The 25,331-nt window shown below is 35.9% G+C and overlaps 2 protein-coding genes across 3 annotated transcripts; both read left to right on the forward strand.

Annotated features, from left to right (window-relative positions):
• The first annotated feature begins 5,339 nt into the window (after positions 1-5,339).
• Positions 5,340-19,248, forward strand: LOC106883992 (uncharacterized). 2 transcript variants are annotated; one of them, XM_089349213.1, is made up of 5 exons: positions 5,340-5,560; positions 14,137-14,486; positions 15,419-15,531; positions 15,954-17,488; positions 18,706-19,248. In XM_089349213.1, exons 2-5 carry the CDS (start codon positions 14,139-14,141, stop codon positions 18,897-18,899), a joined length of 2,190 nt encoding a protein of 729 aa, XP_089205339.1. In that variant the 5' UTR covers positions 5,340-5,560; positions 14,137-14,138; the 3' UTR covers positions 18,900-19,248. The 2 variants fall into 2 exon arrangements, with proteins under 2 accessions (XP_089205339.1, XP_014790641.2); XM_014935155.3 differs by lacking the exon at positions 5,340-5,560 and adding an exon at positions 7,332-7,527.
• On the forward strand, positions 11,195-11,911 carry LOC149136588 (protein CFDP2-like). The gene has a single exon (XM_089348380.1). The coding sequence runs from the start codon at positions 11,195-11,197 to the stop codon at positions 11,909-11,911; it is 717 nt and encodes a 238-aa protein (XP_089204506.1).
• Positions 19,249-25,331: the final 6,083 nt, after the last annotated feature.

Genomic DNA, 25,331 nt, shown 5'->3' on the forward strand with positions numbered 1-25,331 from the left:
ACCCCAAAGAACTCCTCTCAACACATGGCTATGATGCTCCCCCACTACTTCTGCTCATGATCAGAGATGCACATATCGTCAGCCACTAAGGGACATGTTCAACTGGTTAAGGTCAAACAACTGACACGCAAATCTGTGGTATTGAGCAGAATATTTGCTGTAGCCCATCTTTTATACCAAGACAAAACAATGTACATGATAACACTTTCAATCAGTTAAGATGACAAACCACGAGAGCCGCTGTCGGGTACAGCATCAGGGTATTTATTATTATTGTTGTTGTTGTTGTTGTTATACACAATAGATTAGACTGTTGGAAAATAACAAATCCTAACATCTGGCTACAACAAGTAACCATAGATGCCAAGAACCCTCCTAAGTGTCCTAGCTGTCCTTAATAACATTATTTTCTGGAGCTCTACTAAACTGGGTTTTATGCCTATTTCCTCCATTTATCTGTTCAAATCTTTATGGATAGTTCCCAATGCACCTATAACTACTGGGATATATTTCACCCGCACTTTCCATAATCTCTGTAATTCAAAGGTTAGGTCCTGGTACTTTGCTATTTTTTCTATACCTCTCATATTGATTTCTGCATCATTTGTAACTGTAAAATCAATTATCTGGCACTTTCTATTCTCTTTATCTACTACTACTACTACTACTACTACTACTACTACTACTACTACTACTAACCTTCTAGCTTCTATTGCACTATCAGTCTGAATGTTAAAGCCCCATATCATCTTGTATTTCTTAATTTCAAATGCTTTATTAGGTTCATGTTCATACCATTTATTAGTTTGTTCAAATCCTAGATTTTTACATAACTCCCAGCGGATTACTCTCCCTAGGTTGTCATGTCTTTTCTTGTATATTTCTGTGCCAACATGCTACATTCACTTACTATATGAATAACGCTTTCGTCTTTTGATTTGCATAACCTACATTGGAAATCTACTTGGTTTTTGTCTATCATGGTTTTTATCCAATTAGTCCTTAATACTTGATCTTGTGCAGCTACTAACAAACATCCTGCCTCTCTCTTCAACTTTCCTTTCTGCAACCATGTCCATGTCTCACTACTACTATTTGCTGCAACTATCTATGGGAATTTACCATGTATTGTCTTCTCCTGCAATAATTTCAGATAATTTCTGTTCTTTTTTCTGGTTTTTAATTTCGTTTGGATTTTTGGTTTCCCTATGTCTTGTAGTGACTCTAGCAGCTTTTAAAAAAAAATTCGGATCTTTTTTAAAACGGGGGCCACATTTTTCATTAATGTTTTACGTAGTGTTTTTGGTACCGAAAGACTTTCAAACTTCGTATACTTATCTATTTTGTGTTATAGAACAGAAAAATATTTTTGTATTCGAATTTATTTCATGTAAAAAATTGTCTTATTTCGATAATTTCAACCAATCACTGACAAGTATTCAGTTGTTTACATTTACTCCTTTGGCTGATTAAGCCATAGCTTCGTTTTATTTGCTTTTTTCATTTTTTTTTCTTCGTTTTATTTGCTTTTTTCTTTTTAAATTTGCTGTTTTACCCTAACCCTAACCCTAACCCTAACCCTATCACCGATAGAATTGTTTCAGAATCGTTTGTTTATGTAGTCGGCACTTAATGTATATCGGCTGAATGGACGTCAGTGATTGGTTGAAATTACAGAAATACGACAATTTTAACATGGAATAACTTAGGGATTTCTTTTTTTTTTTAAGAAGACTAAAAGAAAAGGATGTTTTATATGACACATTCTACCAGTGTTCCAAGTTTCAAAGTGTTTCGTTAATGAAAAATGTGGCCCCTGTTTTAAAAAAGATCCAAAATTTCTTCACTATTACCTACATATGAGTCTATATCTACTCTAGCTAACTCCACGCAGTCTTCTACTGATATTAACCCTCCTCCGCCTTCCTTTCTAGTTAAGTATAATTTTGCTACTCTTGCCCTTGGGTGGAGTCCTATATTCATATTGAATTCCTTCCTAGTTCTTCTGTCTAGCTTTGCTAATTCAGTTTTTGTCCAATCTGCAAAAGCTACTGAATATCTAAGTAATGACACCACCAAAGTATTTACAGCCTTCACTAGATTCGGACCATTTAACTTTGACTTCATTAGCTTCCTCACCCTTCTGATGTACTCCTTCTCAATTTTCGCTTTCATTTCTATAGTTAGTACTCTGTCAAATTCTAAACCTCCTAAATACTTATAACTCTCTCCTTCTTTCAATGATTTTAATGCCTGGCCATCTGGTAACTGGATGCCTTCGCTGTTGACTATTTGTCCCCTTTTCATGACTAATATTGCTCACTTATCTATGCCAAATTCCATGCTTATTATTATTATTGTTATTATTATTATTATTAAGTAGTTTTATTTTTATAGCGTGCTTTCACTTCACTACCGAGAGCAGCTCTGTGTGCCTTGGGTATGTGCTGTGGTTTGCTGTGATGCTCTTATGGTTACTGTATTGAAAGTGTTTTGCGTAGAATGTGTGCAGTGCCCAGTAGTGCAATTTTCTGTATGTTATATATATTTGTAAGTCCTGGTGTTTTTGTTATGTATTTGTCTGAATATTTTTTTATTATACCTAAGGCACCTACTATGATAGGAAATGTTTCTGTTTTTAGATTCCACATTCGAGTTACCTCTATTTCCAGGTCTTTGTATTTTGAAAGTTTTTCCATTTCTTTTAGGGAAACGTTGTCATCTGCTGGTTATTATTATTATTATTATTATTATTATTATTATTATTATTATTATTATTATTATTATTATTATTATTAAGGCGGCGAGCTGGCAGATCATAGAAATGCTTAGCGGTATTTCGCCCATCGCAACGCTCCAAATTCAAATTCCACCGAGGTCGACTTTGCTTTTCATCCTTTCGGGGTCGATAAATTAAGTACCAGTGAAACTCTGGGGTCGATGTAAACGACTTGTCCCTTCCCCCACAAATTTCAGGCCTTGTGCTTATGGTAGAAATTATTTAGTGCGTGTATGGCCGACTGAAAGTGTCTGCTTTAAGTATACATTTTCAGACCACACACACGGGCGTGTATATATATATATATATGATATAAATTATATATAAATATATGTATATTTCCATACATATATGTACATACCTACATCTATATGTATACATACATGCATATATGGGTACAGGATATCCAAAAACGTTAAGCACAATGAGAAACGAAAACAAAGAAAACGAACTTTTTTTCGAACAACGAAAAAAACAGAGAAGCGAGACATGCAACATAGAGAATATTTCCCTTCTTCAGTTGTTCCTGTTTCATCTACTCCGCGTTTCGAAACGCGGAGTTGATGTGTGTGTCTGTGTGTCTGTGTCTGTGTCTGTATGTTTGTGTGTCTCCAATCGGGCCCCGCGCACAAGGAGGCCACATCATGCGTCCTGGAAGTTTTTAAAAAAATCAACATAAAAATGTTCCTTAAAGAAAACATACTTTCTACACTTTAGAGACACAAGATACCAAGAGATAAACCCATTCATCCAAAATTGCTTGGGTCAGCCTTGCTTACACACACGCACGCACGCACACACACACACACACACACACACACACACACATACACACACACACACACACACACACACACACATATACATATTTTCCGTCTACCAAATCCATGTGTATATGTGAATGTTTGGGAGTGTTTGTGGGCAATGTTTGGATAACATATTCGTTTGTGTGAGAGAGTATGCATCTGGTTGCTTAAGTGTATGATAAATTGTTTCTATAGATGTGTGCGTATGTTTGTATGTGTGCGTATATATATATATATATATATATATATATATATATATATATATATATATATATATATATATATATATATATATATATATATATATATATATATATATATATATATATATATATATATACATATATATACATATATATATATACATATATATATATATATATATATATATATACATATATATATATATATATATATATATATATACATATATATATATATATATATATATATATATATATATATATATATATATATATATATATATATATGTATATATATATATATATATATATATATATATATATATATATATATATATATATACATATATATATATATATATATATATATATATATATATGTATATACATATATATATATGTATATACATATGTATATAAATATATATATATATACACATATATATATATATATATATATATATATATATATATATATATACATATATATATACATATATATATATATACATATATATATATACATATATATATATACATATATATATATACATATATATATATATATGTGCATGTATATATATACATATATATATATATATATATATACATATATATATATACATATATATATATATATATACATATATATATATATATACATATATATATATATATATATACATATATATATACATATATATATATATATATATATATATATACATATATATATATATATATATACATATATATATATATATATACATATATATATATATTGCAGCCAATGGAGAACTATCTAGGGAAACATATATATATATATATATATATATATATATATATATATATATATATATATATATATATATATATATATATATATATATATATATATATATATATATATATATATATATATATATATATATATATATATATATATATATATATATATATATATATATATATATATATATATATATATATATATATATATATATATATGGTTGTGTGGTAAGTAGCTTGCATACTAACCACATGGTTCCAGGTTCAGTCCCACTGAGCCGACCAAAGCCTTGTGAGTGGATTTGGTAGACAGAAATGTGTGTGTGTGTGTGTCTGTGTCTATGTGTGTATGTTTGTGCCTGTGTTTGTCCCTCCCTCCCCACCATCGCTTGACAACCGAGGCTGGCAAAAGAACCAATAGAATAAGTACTAGGCTTTCAAAGAATAAGTCGTGGGGTCGATTTGTTCAACTAAAGGTGCTGCTCCAGCATGGCCGCAGTCAAATGGTATCAAAAGATATATATATGTTAATGAAAGCAAAAAATAAAACAAAAATGATAAAAGCAAATGGCTACAAATGTGCTCAATATTTTAGCCACAGAAATTTCTGTGAAAGAGACATGGTTAAACAAAGGTGAAAAGTTCAATTATTTTTCATAGTGGTTTGGTTGAAGCCTTTGTATTTAGAGAGAGATGGGGAGGGGAGGTAAAATTTCTTGTCTCGTGTTTAAAAGAGAAAATCTCTTTGCAATGACTCCCATTCAGGTCTTTGGACAAACACAAACACAGCCACACACACACACACACACACACACACACACATGCACACACACACGCACACACACAAACACACACACGACGCACACGGGACTATAGTAGGGGACATTTGGTGTCACACAGTGGTGCTAAACCCAGAACCATACAGCTAAGAAACAGGCAGACAGGACTGTATTCTACAACAGAGGTTATAGAAAAAATATAAGGCAAGTATATAACCAGCTTCTGAAAAATTCTAATTATTAATTTGCTTTTTATGTATATCTCTTTGAGCGTAACATCATGCAACAGATAAAGGTTTCTTTAGGATTTTGTTAAATTTCTTTCCAATTTATGCCAGAATATTTTTTAAAAGTGTAGTTTAAATGTAGTTTCGCTTACTGATGGTGAAAATTTTTGGTAAATTTATAGTTTAAGACCCAATTTAATTTTGGTGGGAAATGATGCTTTTTTTCTCTTTTTTTTGTGCTATCAACTAATCTAATCTCCTAATATGCTGCAAATAATTTTTTCCACAGAAATCGGAGGGGAGTCGGGTAGGGTGAAACCTCGGAAATTTTCCCCCTCACCTCACCTCACCCTACTGGGTCCCTACACCTCCTAAGGCCGGCCCTATATATGTGTGTGTGTGTATGTCTAAATATATACATACATACATACATACATACATACATACATACATACATACGTACATATATACATACATACATATATACATACATACATACATACATACATACATACATACATACATATGCGACTAGCCTCTTTCAGTTTCCGCCTACCAAGGTTTTGGTTGGCCCGAGGCTATAGCAGAATACACATGGCCAGGTGCCACGCAGTGGGATTGAACCCGGAACCATGTGGCTGGGAAGCAAACTTTTTACCACGCAGTCACACTTTTTGCTCACTATATATAATTGTTTTAATTTTTATCTGTTTCTTCCAGCCTTAAGGAAGGTTCGGCATTTAACTGAAGTCCTCTTTTATGCTGTTTCTGTTTTACCTTGTTTTAGAGACTTTTGTTTAGCAATTCTGGCTGTTAAAGATGAGTTATAGCCGAGACGTCTAATGACTTCTATGATGATATATAACCCCCATAACTAACTACTATGTAGTTATGAAATATGTAATTAGTAAACTGCGGATTTTTAGAAATGTAAGCTGTCAACTTTTGTGATCGATTCATGCATTTCTAAATAGTGTTAGTTATACAGAGGAAGTAAAATTACCTATTCTTTTAGATCATTTTAATTTCAAAATTATGACAATGATGAAAACAGATTTAACATACTATAAAAGTAAAATGTTGTGTCTGATGAAGTAGTAATTAACTTCAGTAGTACGTATTAATTTTAGGCGTACTGATCATCTGTCTATAATACACACTCAAACACATGCACGCAAACACGGGTTCAGTCGCACTGCATTGCACATTGGGATCCACTGTAGCCTCGGACCGTCCAAAGCCTTGTGAGCGAATTCGATAGACGGAAACCGAAAGAAACCCGTTGCGCATATATATATATATATATATATATATATATATATATATATATATGGTGTTGGTGTGTTTATGTTCCTGTACATTAGTGGTTCGGCAAAACAGATCGATAGAATAAGCACCAAACTTTAAAAATAAAAAAGTACTGGAGTTGATTTGTTCGACGAAACCTTTGAAGGTAGTGCCTCAGCATGGCCGCAGTCAAATAACTGAAACAAACAAAAGAAGGCAGATAAAAATATAAATACGGTAATGGATGTACGAAAAGAAATGTGTTGTAGTTATAAAAAGCAACGTACTGCAGCTGTAATAAGTAATGTTTTATGGTTCAAAGTCTTATTACAAAGCATTTCCCAAATAAAATCTAGACTTTCATGATCGGCGACATTGCAAAATATAAAATTATTGCACGTGGTGTATCACGTGCAGAAATGAAATGAGAATATGAATTGTGAATAATCATAAAATGTGAAATAGCTTTGATAAAACAAGAGAGTAGGAAGTCGCTTTAATTTTCTTCATATTAAAAAAAATGTTATAAGTTAAATGCAATAGCTAATATTCCCTTCTCTCCCATCACACTTTTTCTATATATATACCGTAACCAACACAGCTACATATCAGTTTGTTAAGCTAAATTATTCTTGAAGTGTGGAGAAACAGATAACGGTAAGTGATTTATTTGTGTTATGCCATCTCGGAGCAGCAGTATTACTGAAAGTTTAACTTATTAACTCCATATATGTCTTAAAACCGTTAAGTTATTAGGAAATAGTTGCGCCGTTTGAAAATAAGTTAGAGATCCGCTTAGAAAGCTTTGTTTATCCAACTCAATTCTTTGATTTTTCAGGCTTCAAGTTATCCCCAGGTAATCCTTGGTTACTTTTTACACTAAGATCGATAAAATAAATACCTGTAATATACTGCGTTAGATCAAATTTTCTATGTCAATAGCTTTCTTTACACAATGAAAAATAATTACCAATTTGTTTACTTAAAAATAAGTTTGTACAGGTTGTATGGATAAAGTAAATACTACCAATAAATGCGTGAACATCACTCAGTTTTATTGCTTTCCGCTCTGAAACACACCACATAAAATAGTACTAACGATACCAAACAAAAATATGAGCGCTCTACCGAAAGTAATGCAAAAGAGTGCAAAATATTGTTATAAACTGACATAGGTTTCCAAATATCACAGTTGTATCCACTTCTTTACAGCCATAGTCACAACATCTGTGTCATCAAATTGTTGTCCTCGGAGACTGTCCTTCATCGAATGGAACAGATGGAAGTCGGAGGACGCCAGATCTGAGTCGTACAGTGGGTAGCGGTCATTGACCTGCCTAAATTGCTCATGGCCTGATTTGTTGTCAACGATGTTTCTGATGGCACCATTGCCTTGGCGAACGTGACTCGTTTTCAGACACTTTTTCGGGTTCTTCCACTTTATAAGTGTCACAGTGTACCGTTTGCTGTTCACGGTACAGACACGTTCTAGAAAATCAAAGAGTAGTATGTTCTTTTCATCCTGAAATATAGAGCACATGACTTTCTGAGCCGATCCCTTGCACTTAAACTACTTAAGCCATAGAGAAGAGGTGTTGTTCCATTCTATGGGCTGCATCTCCGTTTTCGACTCATTTATCCATTGTCAAGAGATCGGCTAAAGAATGTGTCTTCATTGGATTCAAACGCTTCCACCAGATCACGGCAGAATTCTACCATTTTCTTATTCAAACCGGGTACCAACTACCGAGATACCCATTTTGCACAGACTTTCCGATATATATATATATATATATATATATATATATATATATATATATATATAAATTTAAGGAATGGAGAAAACGCATGTTATAACTGCATACTTTATTCCGACATATGTTTCGAAGAATTACAATTTATGTGATCCATAGGAATCGGCGATGTTAAAAATGTAAACTTCTCCTCAGGGAAATGTATGGGAATCATCTTAAACGTAAGACATAATGTCTTACGTATGCAGTTATAACATGCGTTTTCTCCATTCCTTAAATTTTTAAATATACTCAAATACCCAAAATATCAAGGAGTTTCTGCCTCACCAACAGGAATTACACCACAGTTATTTTGTGATCTTTGCTACCTTGGTTTCTATTAACCCATTTATTCTATCAGAATTATTATTTAGTAGGATAGAATAAATACATATAATTAAATATATATATATATATATATATATATATATATATATATATATATATATATATATATATATATATATATATATATGCTTCTGTATACATGTTTGTATGTATATATATATATATATATATATACACACACACACACGAAGAAGTGCTGAAAAGTTCCTGGCTTTAAGGATATCGCGAAAGGCCTGGTTGGAGGCCCAAACTTCCGAGGTCTTTTATAGGCCTTAGAAAAATTTAAAGACTTGCAATAAGTGTGTGAATCTGAGGGAGAATATGTTGAAGAAAATCATAATTAACTGATCTTCCTGTATTTTCTTTCTCTAAAAGCCAGCAACTTTTCAACAACCCCTTGTGTGTATGTATATATATATATATATATATATATATATATATATATATATATATATATATATATATATATATATATATATATATATATCATTATAAATATACAGGGATTAGCAATTGAGTTGCTTCTCCAACATACTGAAAATTTAGAAATAGCAGTCAAAGAACTACTGATTCCAAACTACAAATTTTTCTCTAAAGTGGATGGCGATATTTATGGCACACATAGAACAAAAAACCGGAGGGAAAAGCGTAAACAAACCAAGCCTTTAGTTAATTGGATACGAATCGTTTCATGGTTAAGTGAATGGAAATTTCACTATTCCAATCTTCAGCCCAAATATTCTGATAAATTTGAAAGTGTCTCTAAATATCGCCATCCACTTTAGAGAAAAATTTGTAGTTTGGAATCAGTAGTTCTTTGACTGCTATTTCTAAATTTTCAGTATGTTGGAGAAGCAACTCAATTGCTAATCCCTGTATATTTATAATGATAAATAGTTTTACCGATAAAGGTTTTTTTTCATACTGAACTACTTGGCAAAATTGTTAATTATTAATTCTATTATTAATTGACGATTCTCTGCCCTTATTCTTGTATATATATATATATATATATATATATATATATATATACGGAAGGCGGAGTGGGCCGTGCTGATCCGGTTCTCCACATCCTTTTCATAGCTGGGTGTCTTCGAAAGAATACTCCCAAGATGTGAGAAGTCTCTTCCGATGGTCGTCCCTTACCGAGGTGGAAGAGCTTGTGAGCTCCAATGGTTCCGAGACCGATGCCGTCTGGAGTCTTAGACTTCTTGTAGGGCTATCCATGGCGGCATGGTCGAGGATGAAGTCACAGACTAAACACGACCAAACACCAACATCAAGACCCCAACAGCGAAGCAAGCAGAGGAGGGTAATCTCAAGCCGCCAAGGATTGACTCCGGCGGAAGAGGGCAACGCCTGGCTGGCAGGCGTGACAAAGGCGGATAGACTCCGGCAGCTCGCTGCAACCAGCCTCAACAAAGCTGCACGTCTCAATTCTTGAGCCACAGTGGAGAAATTCCTGCCCAAGTGCGTACGCGTGGCCGTCACGCAGCCGCGATCACCTCAAACAATTTACTCAGCCACTGGCTTCGTCTTTCTACTCTTTGAGTCTCAAAAATGAAGCAGCCCAATGCCGATGGTATCGCGGGCGCCGGATGCAGGTCTGGAAAGCTGGAAACCTCTCGTCCGTGACCACATATTGGCGGCGAATCTTAGATAGTCGCTCTCCAATGAATAGCTGCGACATTAGTGTTCAGTAGCTGACCTCTTTAGGATTACTGCAGCCCACCCCTCAAGGGAGAGACCTAGAAAAGGAGGGGTAAACATCGGGCACGGCAACTCGATCTGGCCAACATACTGCGACTGGCGGACCTCCCACTCAGCGGTCGGAACACTATTTCTATTCATCCATTATCGACTACTAAATCCTTTGTTTCACAACCTCTCACTTTCAGTGCCTGGAACATCACTCTCCAAGACAAGAGTGACGTTAGTCATCCGGAGCGACGTACAGCCCTCGTCTGCAAGGAACTTGCCCGCTTCAACATCTACGTGGCAGCCTTGAACGAGATTAGGCTTCCCGGAGAAGGCAGCATCAGAGAAGCTGGCTCCAAATACACCATTTTTTTTGGAAAAGGAAGAATCCTAACGAACCACACATCCACGGAGCTGGCCTTGCCATCAAAAGGAAACTCGTAGACCAACAGAGACTCGTCCCAACTGCTGTCAGCGAGTGCCTGATGATTGTTCGGATCCCGCTCATTCGAGACAGATTCATTACGCTGATCTCTGTGTACGCCTCTATCCTCACATCTGAAGGCGACGTCAAGGCTTCGTTCTACAACCTGCTGGACCGCACCATCCAGACAGTCCCCGCGCATGACAAACTCGTCGTGTTGGAGGACTTTAATGGCAGAATCGGCAGTGACTATTGTTTGTGGAACGACATTCTTGGTCATCACGGCATTGGGAAATGCAATGCCAATGATCAGCTCCTCCTAGGCCTTTGCGCCGAGTACGAACTCGTCATCACCAACTCCCTATTTCGTCTCCTTACCCGACAAAAGACGACCTGGAAACTCCCACGGTCTAAATACTGGCGCATCCTCGACTACGTTCTGACGAGATCCAGCGACAGACGAGATGTACGCATCACCCGCACCATGCCTGGTGCAGATGGCTGCTGGACGGATCACCGCCTTCTTATTTCTCGCGTTGACATCAAGATCCGCCGTTCACTAAAGCAAGTCTCAGCAAACATCCCTTGCCGACGCTTTGACTGCACCAAACTCCAAAACTCACAGGCATCCCAAGACTTCAGGGAATCGATTCAGAGACACCTGATGGACCTCCCAGAGCCGACCTCCATTGAGGATCGCTGGACCAGCCTTCGTGAAGCCCTGACCGCTGCCGCCGAGGAGACAATCGGCTTTGCCCAGAAGAAGAACCAAGGCTGATTTGAAAAGATTGATGAAACCGTCTCCCGTCTTATCGAAGCCAAACTCCGGACGCGCATCGCCTTCGAGAACCATGTCACTGCGGAGAACAAGCGAAAGCACCAGCAAGCATCAGCGGAATGCCAGCGGGAATTAGAGAAGCTCAGAACACCTGGTGGCAGAGGAAAGTAGAGGAGATGCAAAACTATGGAGACCAACAAGACTTGCGCCGCTTTTATGCCGCAACCAAGGAGATCTTCGGCCCCACAAGGTCATCAGCAGCTGGCTCTACGATAACCGACACCCAGGGATTCCTCAATCGCTGGAAGTCCCATTTCGAGATCCTACTTAACGACTATTCACGCACTCATGATGGTCTCCTCCGAAACACCCCACAGCTTCCCATCCACCAATGGATGTCCCTGCCGGCCTCGCCCCATGAGTTCAACAAGGTGTTCGAGCGCATGAAGCCGGGCCAAGCTCCAAGATCAGACAACATCCCATTTGAATATTTCACGCACGGAGGTCCGGGGCTGAGAAATCATCTGATGGCCCCCTATCTTCAAGATCTGCAAAGACAAGACCCTCCCAAACGACTTACGCGATGCAACTATCATCATCTACAATAAGTGAGACCGAGAGGATTGCAACAACTGTTGGGGCGTCTCACTCATGAGTATTGCAAGCAAGATCTTCGCTTGTATCCTGCTCAATCGCCTCCTCATCCTCGCGGAAGACGTCCTCCCTGAGTCCCAGTATGGCTTTCGACCCTCTCTAGGCACAATCGACATGATCTTTTGTACCTGCCAGCTTTATGAGAAGTGTCAAGAACAACAACAGCTTGCAATGTTGTGGGATCTAAAGAAAGCCCCGTTCTGCAATGTCCCCGTTCTGCAATGTGGGCCGTCCTTGTTCGGTTTTGATGTCCGGAGGATTTCATTGCCCTGACCCGCTCACTTCACGACAACATGGTGGGTAGAGTATGCCATCAAAATTTCTCACTTCACATCATCAAGAGCTGCACATAGATTGCATCCACAAACCACTAGCCATAACGCTTCAAAAATACCCCAAACAAAAGTATATAAATATTGGTGTAAGAAATGTATATATATTGGTGTTCATCTCCTCTGTTGTGTTCAGCATCAGAACCTCGAGATATACAATCGAAGGCTGCACACTGAAGAGAATGCAAAATACTCGTTTTAACAGTTAATTTCTACAATAAAATGTTACAGTATATAGAATAGTCTTCAGTTATGATATATTTGGAACAACAGATATGTCGATTGCACTAAATGACACCATTATCTACCCATGTATCGTAGGTCAGTTCGATCAACAAGAAAATAGTTTTCCTTCATTGTTAGAGCTATTTTCATAATGAATTCTTGTCTCTCATGTGTTTTGTTTATATCTGTGATATGACTTTTTAAAAAAATTTGAGATTTCATTTGTAATTTCGTCATTTTCAACGTATTTAATGAATGATTGAATATCAAGCAATTGATTGAGAAGATGGATTATTGAAGAATCGATAGTCTTTATACTATCAACAGCAGTAACAAGACACTTAAATTCCATCAACCAAGTTCACCTAGACGTTAGAAACAGCAGCAATTATATAATTCATAATACGCTGATGCAGTCAAGGGTTCTTTAGTTTGCAATACCGAAATTCTCAAAATAAGAACTGCAAAGAATCCTCTGTGTGGGTCTATAAAATTTGAAAAAAGATTTGTTCGGTTTCCTTGTATAACTCCGTTGTCTTGTTTTTGTTCCCAACTTTGACTCTCCATAAATCCAAAATTTTATTTTGTTATTTATGGGAGCAACTGTCTTCGAAGACTCATATTGTCGCTGAATGCTCGAAATGAGGAGTAGAGAGACAGCCGACAATTGATGAAGGGTCGTTTTTTTGTGTTACTTGCTCTGTCTTCCATTTTTTTCTCTCGTTGTTTGCGTATTTAACTCATTTGTTTTCGCATTTCATGTTGTTTACTGTTAGTGACTTCCTGTACCCTTATATGCACACACACGCACATATATATATATATATATATATATATATATATATATATATATATATATATATTATTTATATTATATATATGTGTGCGTGTGTGTATATACATACATACATACATACATACATACATACATACATACATACATACATACATACATACATACGTATATATACATATATAATTTCATAACGTATTCCCTTTCTTATCGATTTTCAGATATGAATAGCTTGTATTTAGCATTCCTCATATTGCTGAGTGCTGTCTATGTGAGTTCAGATTCGGCAGAATTTGTTCAAAATTGTTATGATAAATTGACCGGTTCCAGCAACCCTGAAAATAAGCAAAGTATCAGTCGGTTGAACTATTGCATTTATAAATTGCAAATCACTAAGCCGTGTTTAAATTGGACATCAAATTCTTCAAACACTGTATATTCTCAATCACCGTTTGCAGGAAGTAAAGGAGCTATAGATACACCAAAAAGAGTAAGGAAAGAATATAGGTTGCTCAGTGAAAGAGAAAGAAATGATTTCCATCGTAGTATTCATCTTTTAAAACAAGATACGGTAAGAATATTTTGTGCGTATACGAACATCGTTGGGAGAGAAGTAGACTTAACGGGCGTTACTCAAGCGTGCATTTTATTGGCACAATTACACTGTAGTGTGCCTTCTGCTTGGAAATTTTCACTATTACCTTCGGTCATTATAGGACAATTTGTTCAGCTGTGTGATAAAGTCAAAATAGTGCTATAGAATTTCTTTGTGGTAATCGCATAAACAAAATATATAGAGATATTGAATAATTTGTTCTACTACAGGCACAAGGACGGCAATTGTAAGGGAAGGGGAAATTCGATTATATCGACCCCAGTGTTCAACTGGTACTTATTTTATCGACTCCGAAAGGATTAAAGACAAAGTCGACCTCGGTGGCATTTAGAATCAGAACTTAGAGCCGGCAGAAATGTCGCTGCATTTTGTGCGACGCACTGATGTTTCTCTTAGTTCGCCGGTTTTATAATTGTTCCAAACTTTGACTCACGGTCATCTTTCTTTTAAGAGTAGGGGGTCGTCTGTTACATTGAAACCAGTACCTGACTTTACTTTATTTCATCGACTCCAAAAAGATGAAAGGCAAAGTATTTGAACTCATAATATGAAGCGGTGGAAGAAATGCACTTTGTTCGACACGCTGCCAATTCTACCAGTTCATCGCCCTTGGTTTCTGATTAAGGCACAAGTCCAATAATTTCAAAGAAAGGGGATTGTTTGTTACCATCCAATTACTTCATTTCCTCGACTCCGAAAGGGTTGAAAAATATTTCAAGAGTTATTGCTCTTTCATCAGCACCACATCCACAAAAATAGTTGATGTGAAGGTAAAATATCAAAATCAAAGTAACTACAAAAATACATCATATGTAATTTCGAATAAACCTCAACAAACGTTAGTTGCGCCCCAATCATTGTGATTTTTCTTACTGTTTCACTTACAGAGTATGTCACCAAATGTATACGATGCGATCGTCTTCCTGCACACTGGTGAAACTGCAAGAAATGCCCATGGTGGACCTTCATTTCTTCTCTGGCACAGAATCTATTTGAAAATGTAAGCAATGGATTCAAATATTACCCTAATTTCTTCCACTTCACGAAATACTTTAGAAAGAAATGTTTACTATTATTTAGTTTAAGAGTATTACATCTGAGGACATTATGCAGTGCACATAATTTATATTTTGAAGCAAACAATGGACGGATAGGTTGAAATGAGCTATACCACCTAGTTGTATATATTTAATCGAAACAAATTCGACCGCTCCGAGCTAGAAATCTCAGAATTCGAGAATCTCAACCGTTGATCCTTGCTTGCCAAGAGACATCAGTATACAAAAATTATATCAAGTCCAGTACTCGAACATTTTCTAAGAAATATAGTTACTCGCTCGATTAAATATTGGGCGATAAATGTAAATAAGCATTGATATATATTTTCTACGTATTAAATTGAGTTTACATTTTTTATTTTAGGATGGAAGATGCACTTCGTGAAAAAGTGCCAGGTGTAACAATTCCATTTTGGGATCCAACTCTTGACAGTTCTCTTTCTAATCCTCGAGATTCCACTATGTGGTCAGATGAGTTAATGGGAACTATCAATGGTTTCGTCACTAAAGGGCCGTTTGCTAATTGGAAAACACCAGCTGGTATTCTGATAAGGAACGGAGGTTTCAGTAGAAGGTTACCGACACGTAGTAACATTGAAGATGTTCTCACTCGAACGAAACTTGAAGAGATCTCTGAACCTAATGCGCAAGAACAATATAACTTGGAATTCATGCATAATTCTATGCATGTTGCTATTGGAGGTCACATGAGTATGATACCATCATCGCCCATGGACCCAATGTTCTGGCTAGTCCACAGTTACATAGAACTTGTTTACACGCGTTTCAATGAAAACCAAAGGCAACACAACGTTAATCCTGCAACAGATTATCCTTCGGATTATGGTTTAAATGTTTATGCCCCTAATCAAAGTATTGGTCTTATGAATTTAACCGTTGCAGAAGCATTAAAAAATACTAGTTCTTACCCTTTTTTTTACAAATATGACTATACTTACCTAGGAAACTGTACTCTCAATCCAAATTTATGTAATTCTCCATATTTAACCTGCAATAATGGTAGATGCGAGTCAAAATCTAGAAAATCACCAGGTTGCAGTACCGTCATCCCCTATCAGAATACGTTTTGTGTTAACCGTAGATGCGATGTAGATGAATGGGCATTTATTCCGGTCGAAATTATTTACGAACGACCTTTCGACACGATGAAATTTGGAAATTTCCCGGTGAATCATGGGCTTCCGAATTTACTGAATGATCTGTACGATGATAATCAACCCCTAAATTCCTCGTCCCGTAACTCTACTGAAAATAATTGTCAAAACAGTAAGTGCTGTAGTCCCGCAGGTAGACTCAACGTTCATACCATGGGTATAAATTATTTTGGAACCTATCAAGAAATGGTGATAGTTGACCGTAGATTAGCTGTATCATCGGATATAACCTATGTCGGTATAAGAAACCCCGAGAAAAACCACAGTGTGATTTTTATCACAGCTTCAGAACAATGTGGAAGAATATGTCGTCCTTCTTGTTTAGTGCCGGGTTCAAATCCATCGAGATACACACCATGTTTGGGCCTATTCAACATAACACGTAACAACGCTACTTTCTACAGTAAAACACTCGCAGAAGCTTACATGAAAGTGTGGGATTATAAAAACCAGATACGACCGAAAGTAAGACATGAAAATATTCCAATAGTGTTCCTTTGTGATGACAGCCGGTGGCCATTTAACAACAACACCAATACAACAACAACCACAACATCACCGTCAACAAGGGCAACGACTACTACATCGACAACAACAACCACAGCATCATCAACGACAACGTCAACACGTATACAAACAACTGCCAAACTGACTACAACACCACCAACCACAACACCATCTGCTACTACTGCATCTACAACAACACATGTATATTGGCCAAGAAGTAAGTAATAATGGACTTTGTTATTGTCTTTAATTTTTATCTCTTGTTACTTGGTTGTGATTAAGCTAGTGCAAATCTTATTAGCCCTTGTGTCTTTGTAAGTGTTGCTTTTTTGTGAGTGGTGTTGATAATAGCCTAATATATACAGTGATAGCTTTAGACTATGTTGCTTCCTCTCAAATGAAGACAGGCGTAATCTTATCGGATTTACAGAAACCAATATTTTCATGAAGTTCAAGACAGGAAAATATTCGACAATTACATGTCATTACCACTGAATACCAACCACATGGTTCCGGGTTCAGTCCCACTGCGTGGCATCTTGGGCAAGTGTCTTCTACTATAGCCTCGGGCCGACCAAAGCCTTGTGAGTGGATTTGGTAGACGAAAACTGAAAGAAGCCCGTCGTATATATGTATGTGTGTGTGTATATGTTTGTGAGTCTCTGTTTGTCCCCACCAACATCGCTTGACAACCGATGCTGGTGTGTTTACGTCCCCGTAACTTAGCCGTTCGGCAACAGGAACCGATAGAATAAGTACTAGGCTTACAAAGAATAAGTCCTGAGGTCGATTTGCTCGACTAAAGGCGGTGCTCCAGCATTGCCACAGTCAAATGACTGAAACAAGTAAAGGAGTAAAAGAATAAAGAGAGACCCAGGGCAAAATACTTAGCAGTATTTCGTCCGTCTTTACGTTCGCAGTTCAAATTCTGCCGAAGCCGATTTTGCCTTTCATCCTTTTGAGGTCGACAAAATAAGCACCAGTTGAGCACTGGGGTTGATGTAATTTACTTAACCCCCTTCTCCGAAACTGCCTGCCTACCTCTGTGTGTGTGTGTGTGTGTGTAAAGCCTACCTAATTATATACATTTAGCTGCTAAAAGATAATTGTTCTGATCATGAGCACAATGAAGCACTGGTCACATACAACACGCCCCGACAAACTCTGAACATTTTTCCTGGAGTCTATAAGTACTAAAAAAGAGGGAATGTACTTAGGGTCATTCGGAACTTCATATGCGATAAACATGACTACGAAGACAGTATCCAGTCTATAATCGCCCACTGTTGGTAGGTTTGTTAAACCACTTATGTCATGCAGCTCACAACCCGCCGAACAGACACCAAGACATTTTACTCTGTAATGAATCATAAATACTATAGATATGTTACTAAGTTTGTCTTTTCTCCTAATATTTTTGCTTCTATATTGCAGAATGCTACATAAACCAGGAATGTGTCATTGCCAAAGGATGTAACTGTATATCGATGGACAAACAGCCTTGCTTACAAAAGTGTTCCCATTACGCTTTGTGCATACAGGGCATTTATACAGTGTCTTCGTGTGGCTACGGTAGAAGGTTTGAGCCGAGTTTAAGAAGATGTATTTCTGGACGTTGTCCATATTAAATGTAAGGCTACTGCAATATTCCCAACGAAACTACAGAAGTCGGATTTTCCTCTACGACTGATTTTTGCATGGTAATGTTTGGCGCAGGACATTCTCCAACAGCGTTACATGGATTCATATAGAGCTGAACAGACGAAAGGATGGATGATGGTGTAGAAGACAGAAATGTATAGATTACTGAATGTTGAGAAAGATAATTCTATGGGATTCGGTTTGTAGCTTTCAACAGATGCCCATTGAAGAAGTTTCTGATTTGGTTATTATTTTCCAATTATCTATTTATTTATCACAATAACTTTTTTTATGAAAAATCCTATTTCAAAATAAAATCACAATAAACTCATAAAATTTCCTTTGAATCTTTTATTTTCTTATACGGAAGTTGCGAAAATGGTGAAAGCTATTTAGAATTAAATTAAGGTGACGATAATCTATATATTTTTTTTTTTAATTCTAATTACCTCATAGTGTACATCGCCCATTTCGGAAATTACTAAGCTAATCAGGATTAAAGGGACAAAATATTTAGTTGTCATAAACATATGACCGATGTATTATAATCTGTCCATTTCATTGATAAAGATCGATATTATATGCAATGAAGACAATAACTTTAAAATATTGTAAAACACCGTATTAAATGTATTGAAGTATTTTTGTGTCTCAATATCAAAGTTCCAAAAGCGCTAAAATTGATAACCATTTTTTTCTCCCTATTTTCGTAGATGGTAAAATATGAGTCAATAATACTTGTACTTAATGAAAATATTTCGATATAGTAAAGCAGCATCGATACGAAGAGGAGGGAGAGAAAGATAAATACAATCAGTTGAGTAAAAAGGTGATGATGTAAGGAAATGTGGTGCTGAAGTAGATTAACAAAAAGTTACATATATTTTGAGTGGGATATAGTCGATTGAGTCGCAACTGATAAATGATTTTACAACAAATCTTCTAGATCGGCTTTCCACCATTTCTGCTTTCAACGCTGAGCCCAAATTCTCCCATGGAAATGTAGAATGCATCCATTTTAGTCGATTATCCTTTGAAACATCATATGTCAAGGTTGAAAATTGCATATTCTGCTACTAACTCGTCTTCATATTTTGCCTATAACAAAGGGAAGAGGTTTGTTTTTAACCAATCAAATCTAAAGACAATTTTATACAAAAAAAAAAAATTTAATAAAAAACGAGAATTAACAAATTTTCTTGCTTGCAACTTGTCACGGAAGGTGCAGAAGTTCTCATCAAAATATTGCTATAGTACTAATAATACAGTCTATGAATATTCTAGTATATTAATGTGATGATTGTATATTAATATACAAGCATACCAGTGTCGTCAAAAATGCCGGCAGTTTTATTAATGATAGAAAATGGCACATCAACACAATGGCGAAACGATTGACGAATGTCAACAATATAGTAAATATATGTACATCTTACTATAATGGACGTTATGTCCGTCTGTCTGTCTGTTCCCTCTTCACGGTCAAACGGCTGGACCAATGGTAAAGATGTTTTTCAGGATTTCGAAGGAGATAATCAAAAGGGTTTTAGCGAAAAGATGTGAAAAAGTATGATTATTTAGTGGATATTGAGTTTTGCATTAATGAATCACCATTTCTCAGGATTACAAAGACGTTCGTCAAGAATGTTTTTAGCATTAAAAAATCAGAAAGTACGATTGTTTCGTGACTATCGATTTTTGAATTGATAAACCACTTTCGCATTTTTATTAAAAATTCACCGATAGCGAGGTTGGTTAATAGCGAAAATAAAACGGAAAAAGTGCGTGTCAGTATATAGTGTGCGTGATTATTTAGTGGTTATTGAAGTGTGTCAGTCCCGAGCAGGATTTGAAACAGTTGTTGTTTACATCTCAGTTTTGTTAATCAAAATAACCCATGGTGCCGGAACATCCAGACATTATTCGCATAGAACAGTGGGAGGTAAGCCCTAGTTTGATTTTTTGCAACCGTAAAGATTCTGCTCGCGCATTCACAGCAAACAGGGCACAGGGCCAGACTTTAGCTCGTGTAGGTGTATTTTTACCCACTCCGATGTTTATACATGTCGCCATGAGTAGACCAACGGACTCCAGTAATTTGAAAATTAGTGTCGACCAAACAGAAAATATCGTCAACAGAGAAGTTTTGTAATCATATTGATATTATCGAAAGGAATATGATTCATAATTTAAATAAGGAAATTTGTCAACTTCGAATGTATAAGAGTATAAACAAGCGTAAAATAGTGTAAACAACTAAAATAAAAGTATATCTAAATAACAATTTTTTCTTAATACTTTTTATGTAGAGGTCAACAGAAGCTCTGGCTTTCGTTAGGAATGGTCCACATAACCATTCACGATACAGAGGCTGTCTCCATCGTAGATGGGTAGTTTGCTAGTATACAGAATTGAAGCACTTGAAGAATCAGATATAGTTGTAACGTCTCAGTTGAAAATATCGGACACGGACACACAGATACACACAAACACATACATGTACATATACAATATATAGGCATACATACGCACATACACACATGCATAAACACACATGCACCTTCTCCCTTCCTCCTTCATCGTCACCTTTCCCACCACACCCCTACACAATCCAATCCCATCTTCCCTATCCATCCCATCCCACCCCACCCAATCCTTTACACCCATCCCCACATACCCCACATCTACTTCCACCCTCAGCCCTACCCACACCCCACCCTTGCTTTCCCCACCTCCCAACACCATCACACCACACCACTACACCATACACCACCATGCCACACAACACCACATCACATCACACCACCACTGACCACCTCTCAGCCACACATCCACACACCTATACATACACACGCACACGTCAAGGTCACTTGCCCTCACCCACACGCAATACATACTCTCTTATACACACGCACACGCACGCGCACCTGCGTTTTGGGGTCGCCACTACTTTATTATCTCCCCTTCTTCCTAGCAGTTCCTGTGTCACCCTTCTGTCCGGCATTCGTCATGATAGATCGCTAGCCACTACACATTCTTTATTTTCTCTCCTTGTTTCTTTCTGTGTTCCTTTCTGTAGAAGAGTGTAGGCGCGAAACGTTAAAGAATTTTTCACTTCCCGAGCGTTAAACCAATACATCTGTTTGTTGTCTACACCACCTGTCTTCATCTTTTGCTTTTTTTTGTGAATTCTCCTTATATATATATATATATATATATATATATATATATATATATATATATATATATATATATATATATATAGCGGCGTGGGTTCCCACCCCGGCATCTGAATATATATATATATATATATATATATGTATGTATGTATATGTATATATATATATATATATATATATATATATATATATATATATATATATATATATATATATATATATATATATATATATATATATGTGTGTGTATGTATGTATATATGTATGTATGTATGTATGTATGTATGTATGTGTGTGTATGTGCATGCATGTATGTATATATATGACAAGCTTCTTTCAGTTTCTGTCAACGAAATCCACTCAAAAGTCTTTGGTTCGGGGCTATGTCCATGGTGCTGTGCAATGGGACTGTGAGATCCAATGGCGAACAATGGCGATCATAAAAACAACTGCAAAATATATGAATTTCAAATAATTGAAAAATCAGAATATTGAGAGCTTGGAAAACAGAAAGCTCAGAATAGCATAACCTTAAAAGAACAAAAATTCAGCAGAAAAATAAGAAAAAGCGTTCATGTTGAACATGTGGTAGTATGTTTATAAACCTAGTAACACAGCAACGCTTTACTTTCTACAGATGAGTATTCTCTCAAAGTTCTCGTCTCATACATAACAAACTGACTCAACTGTAAATGGTGTTTATTTCACGAAACTCTTGTGCATAAATAGTTTCATGCGACTGCGTGAAATTCTTAGAAGTTAAAAATTTTGCTTGTCAGTAATATACATCCAAATAAATGAAATCATGCTTCCAGTGATTTATAAGACGTGATTGAACGGGATATGTTGTTCCATTCATTTACATTTTTTAGATGGATGAAATCAGTAAAATATGTTATCCTTCACTTTGAAAAGGGGCTTGTATCAGAAAGGGCAAACATGAAATATCGGAGAAAAAGGAAAAAAAAAATTATACATATATATATATATACATATATAAAATACAAAAATGGGACAAGAACACAAAACCTACAGACAGTTAGGTGATACAAAAAAGGGACAACAAAACATCCAGACAGACGATACAAAGAAACCAAGGACAAGTCATTTATATATATATATATATATATATATATATATATATATATATATATATATATATATCTAACGTTGACCACTAAAGTGGACATTTAATGTGCTAGAAATAGACCACATCTTGTGTCTACTAAGACCTAAATTGTTCTCAAAACGAAATTCAGCGTAATACCAAAGCGTAAGTGGGCAAGACATTGAAAATTACCGAAATAAAGCATTATTAAAACACGAACTAGTTTCGAAATTAACACTCTTACCGAATGTCTGTTTCTCTTCAGCGTGATCTGTAATGGAATCATAATTCTCAGAACCCTATACAAAGTTGCCCACCGCCATAGGTGAACGCGTATATGGTTCTGTTAATTACAACTTAATGCTAAAATTCAAAAGTCTTCGTTTTGGCGCGCTAATTCCGGGAATATGTCTGCAGAAAATAGTTACTGCGTCGCATATATCCACTTTGAGAACTTGGTTATGGTTAATCAAATTAAAACATAGGGTAAAAATCATATATTAATTAATATCGATTTATTATCAGGAAGCTAGCACATTTAAAGAATCAGAGAAATTCAGAAATAATATCTGCGATCTCAGGGGATTAAAGTATATTTTTATATATAACGTTGACCACTAAAGTGGACATTTAATGTGCTAGGCTTCCAAAGAATAAGTCCTGGGGTCGATTTGCTCGACTAAAGGCGGTGCTCCAGCATGGCCGCAGTCAAATGACTGAAGCAAGTAAAAGAGTAATATATATATATATATAGTAGAAATATAATGATATAAAAGGAGCAAAAATACTGGAGATTCAGTATACACCACTTGGCAAAATTATGAGTTAAAAATATGTGGAAAACATAAAAAGTGGTTGGAAATAACACAGAAGTAAATCTAAGACATTTCAATTCAATAAAGAATTTAATAAAATGATTTGAAAAATTATACAAAGAAAATATTACCGGTTTTGATGATGAATCTAATCTTATCAAATATCAGTAGAAGTTTATAAAAAATGAAAGTAAAAACAGTTTGTCTCCTGTCTGGAGATCACAAACATGTCTGGAGATTCTTTAAATATAGTCTTCTTTAAGTATAGTTTGGTATAGAGTTCAAAGTGTTAGAGAGTAAGAGATGAGTGTAGTTGTCATTTGTCTAAAAGAAATCTTTATGGGTTCCTGTCAAGGGAGCGGCTTAAAAGCATTTATTGAATGAGTTTTATGTCCACCTGTGTGTGGGGGGTGGGGGTGAATGTCTTTTCAATATGTTTGGAATGTGATCAGATGTGTTGGTGGGTGTGTATGTTCTAATTAATGTCTTGAAGAAAGAATTGGAATTTTCCTTTGGGTGAGATGTATTGTTTTGAGTGTCTCCACCTGTTTGTATGTGTGTGGTTACCAGCTGTGTGTGTGTGTATGTTTGTGTGTCTTTGTGTAAGTGCGTTTTATTGCGATGTTTTCCTTTGTGTGCGGGTGTGGGTATGTGTGTGTTTATGTGTGTATGTGTTTGAGTTGTGTGCGTGTTTGTGATGTATTCTTTTGTATGTGTGTGTGAGTGTATATGTGTGTGTTTTTATGTGTGTGTGTGTATGTGTTTGCGATGTTTTCTTTTGCGTGTGTGTGTGTATGTGTACATATGTTTGTGTGTGTGTGTACAATCATGTATGTATGTGTGTGTCAGTGTATGTGTGTGTGTGGGTGTGCTTTTGTGATGTATCTTTTGTGTGTATGTGTGTGTATGTGTGTGTATGTATGTGTGTTTGTTTGTGTGTTTGTGTGTGTGTGTTTTTGCGATGTATTCTTTTTTGTATACGTCTGTATGTTTGTGTGTTTGTGTGTATGCAAGCATATAAATACATTGGAAAAAAGATTTAAGAATTGATGCGCAGTATTTTTCAAAGCAATAATATTAGGTTGTCAAGAAAGTTCTTGCGGAATTTTAAAGTTTGGTTTTAAATTATGTATTTTCAAATTAATTTTCGTTAAATTACTTTGACTTTATATATCATTTAAAGCCCGTTTTTCGCTCTATCTAATCGTGTTACTGTTTTTCTTTTTCAATAATTAGGCCATTTTTTCCGGAACGTTGAATATATGGACAAAAAGCTAATTCGCACAATTTTCTTATTCAAGTTCAAGCTAGGCCGAA

This window comes from Octopus bimaculoides, chromosome 3, assembly GCF_046866305.1.
Source record: "Octopus bimaculoides isolate indiv1 chromosome 3, ASM4686630v1, whole genome shotgun sequence".
NCBI classification, from domain to species: domain Eukaryota; kingdom Metazoa; phylum Mollusca; class Cephalopoda; order Octopoda; family Octopodidae; genus Octopus; species Octopus bimaculoides.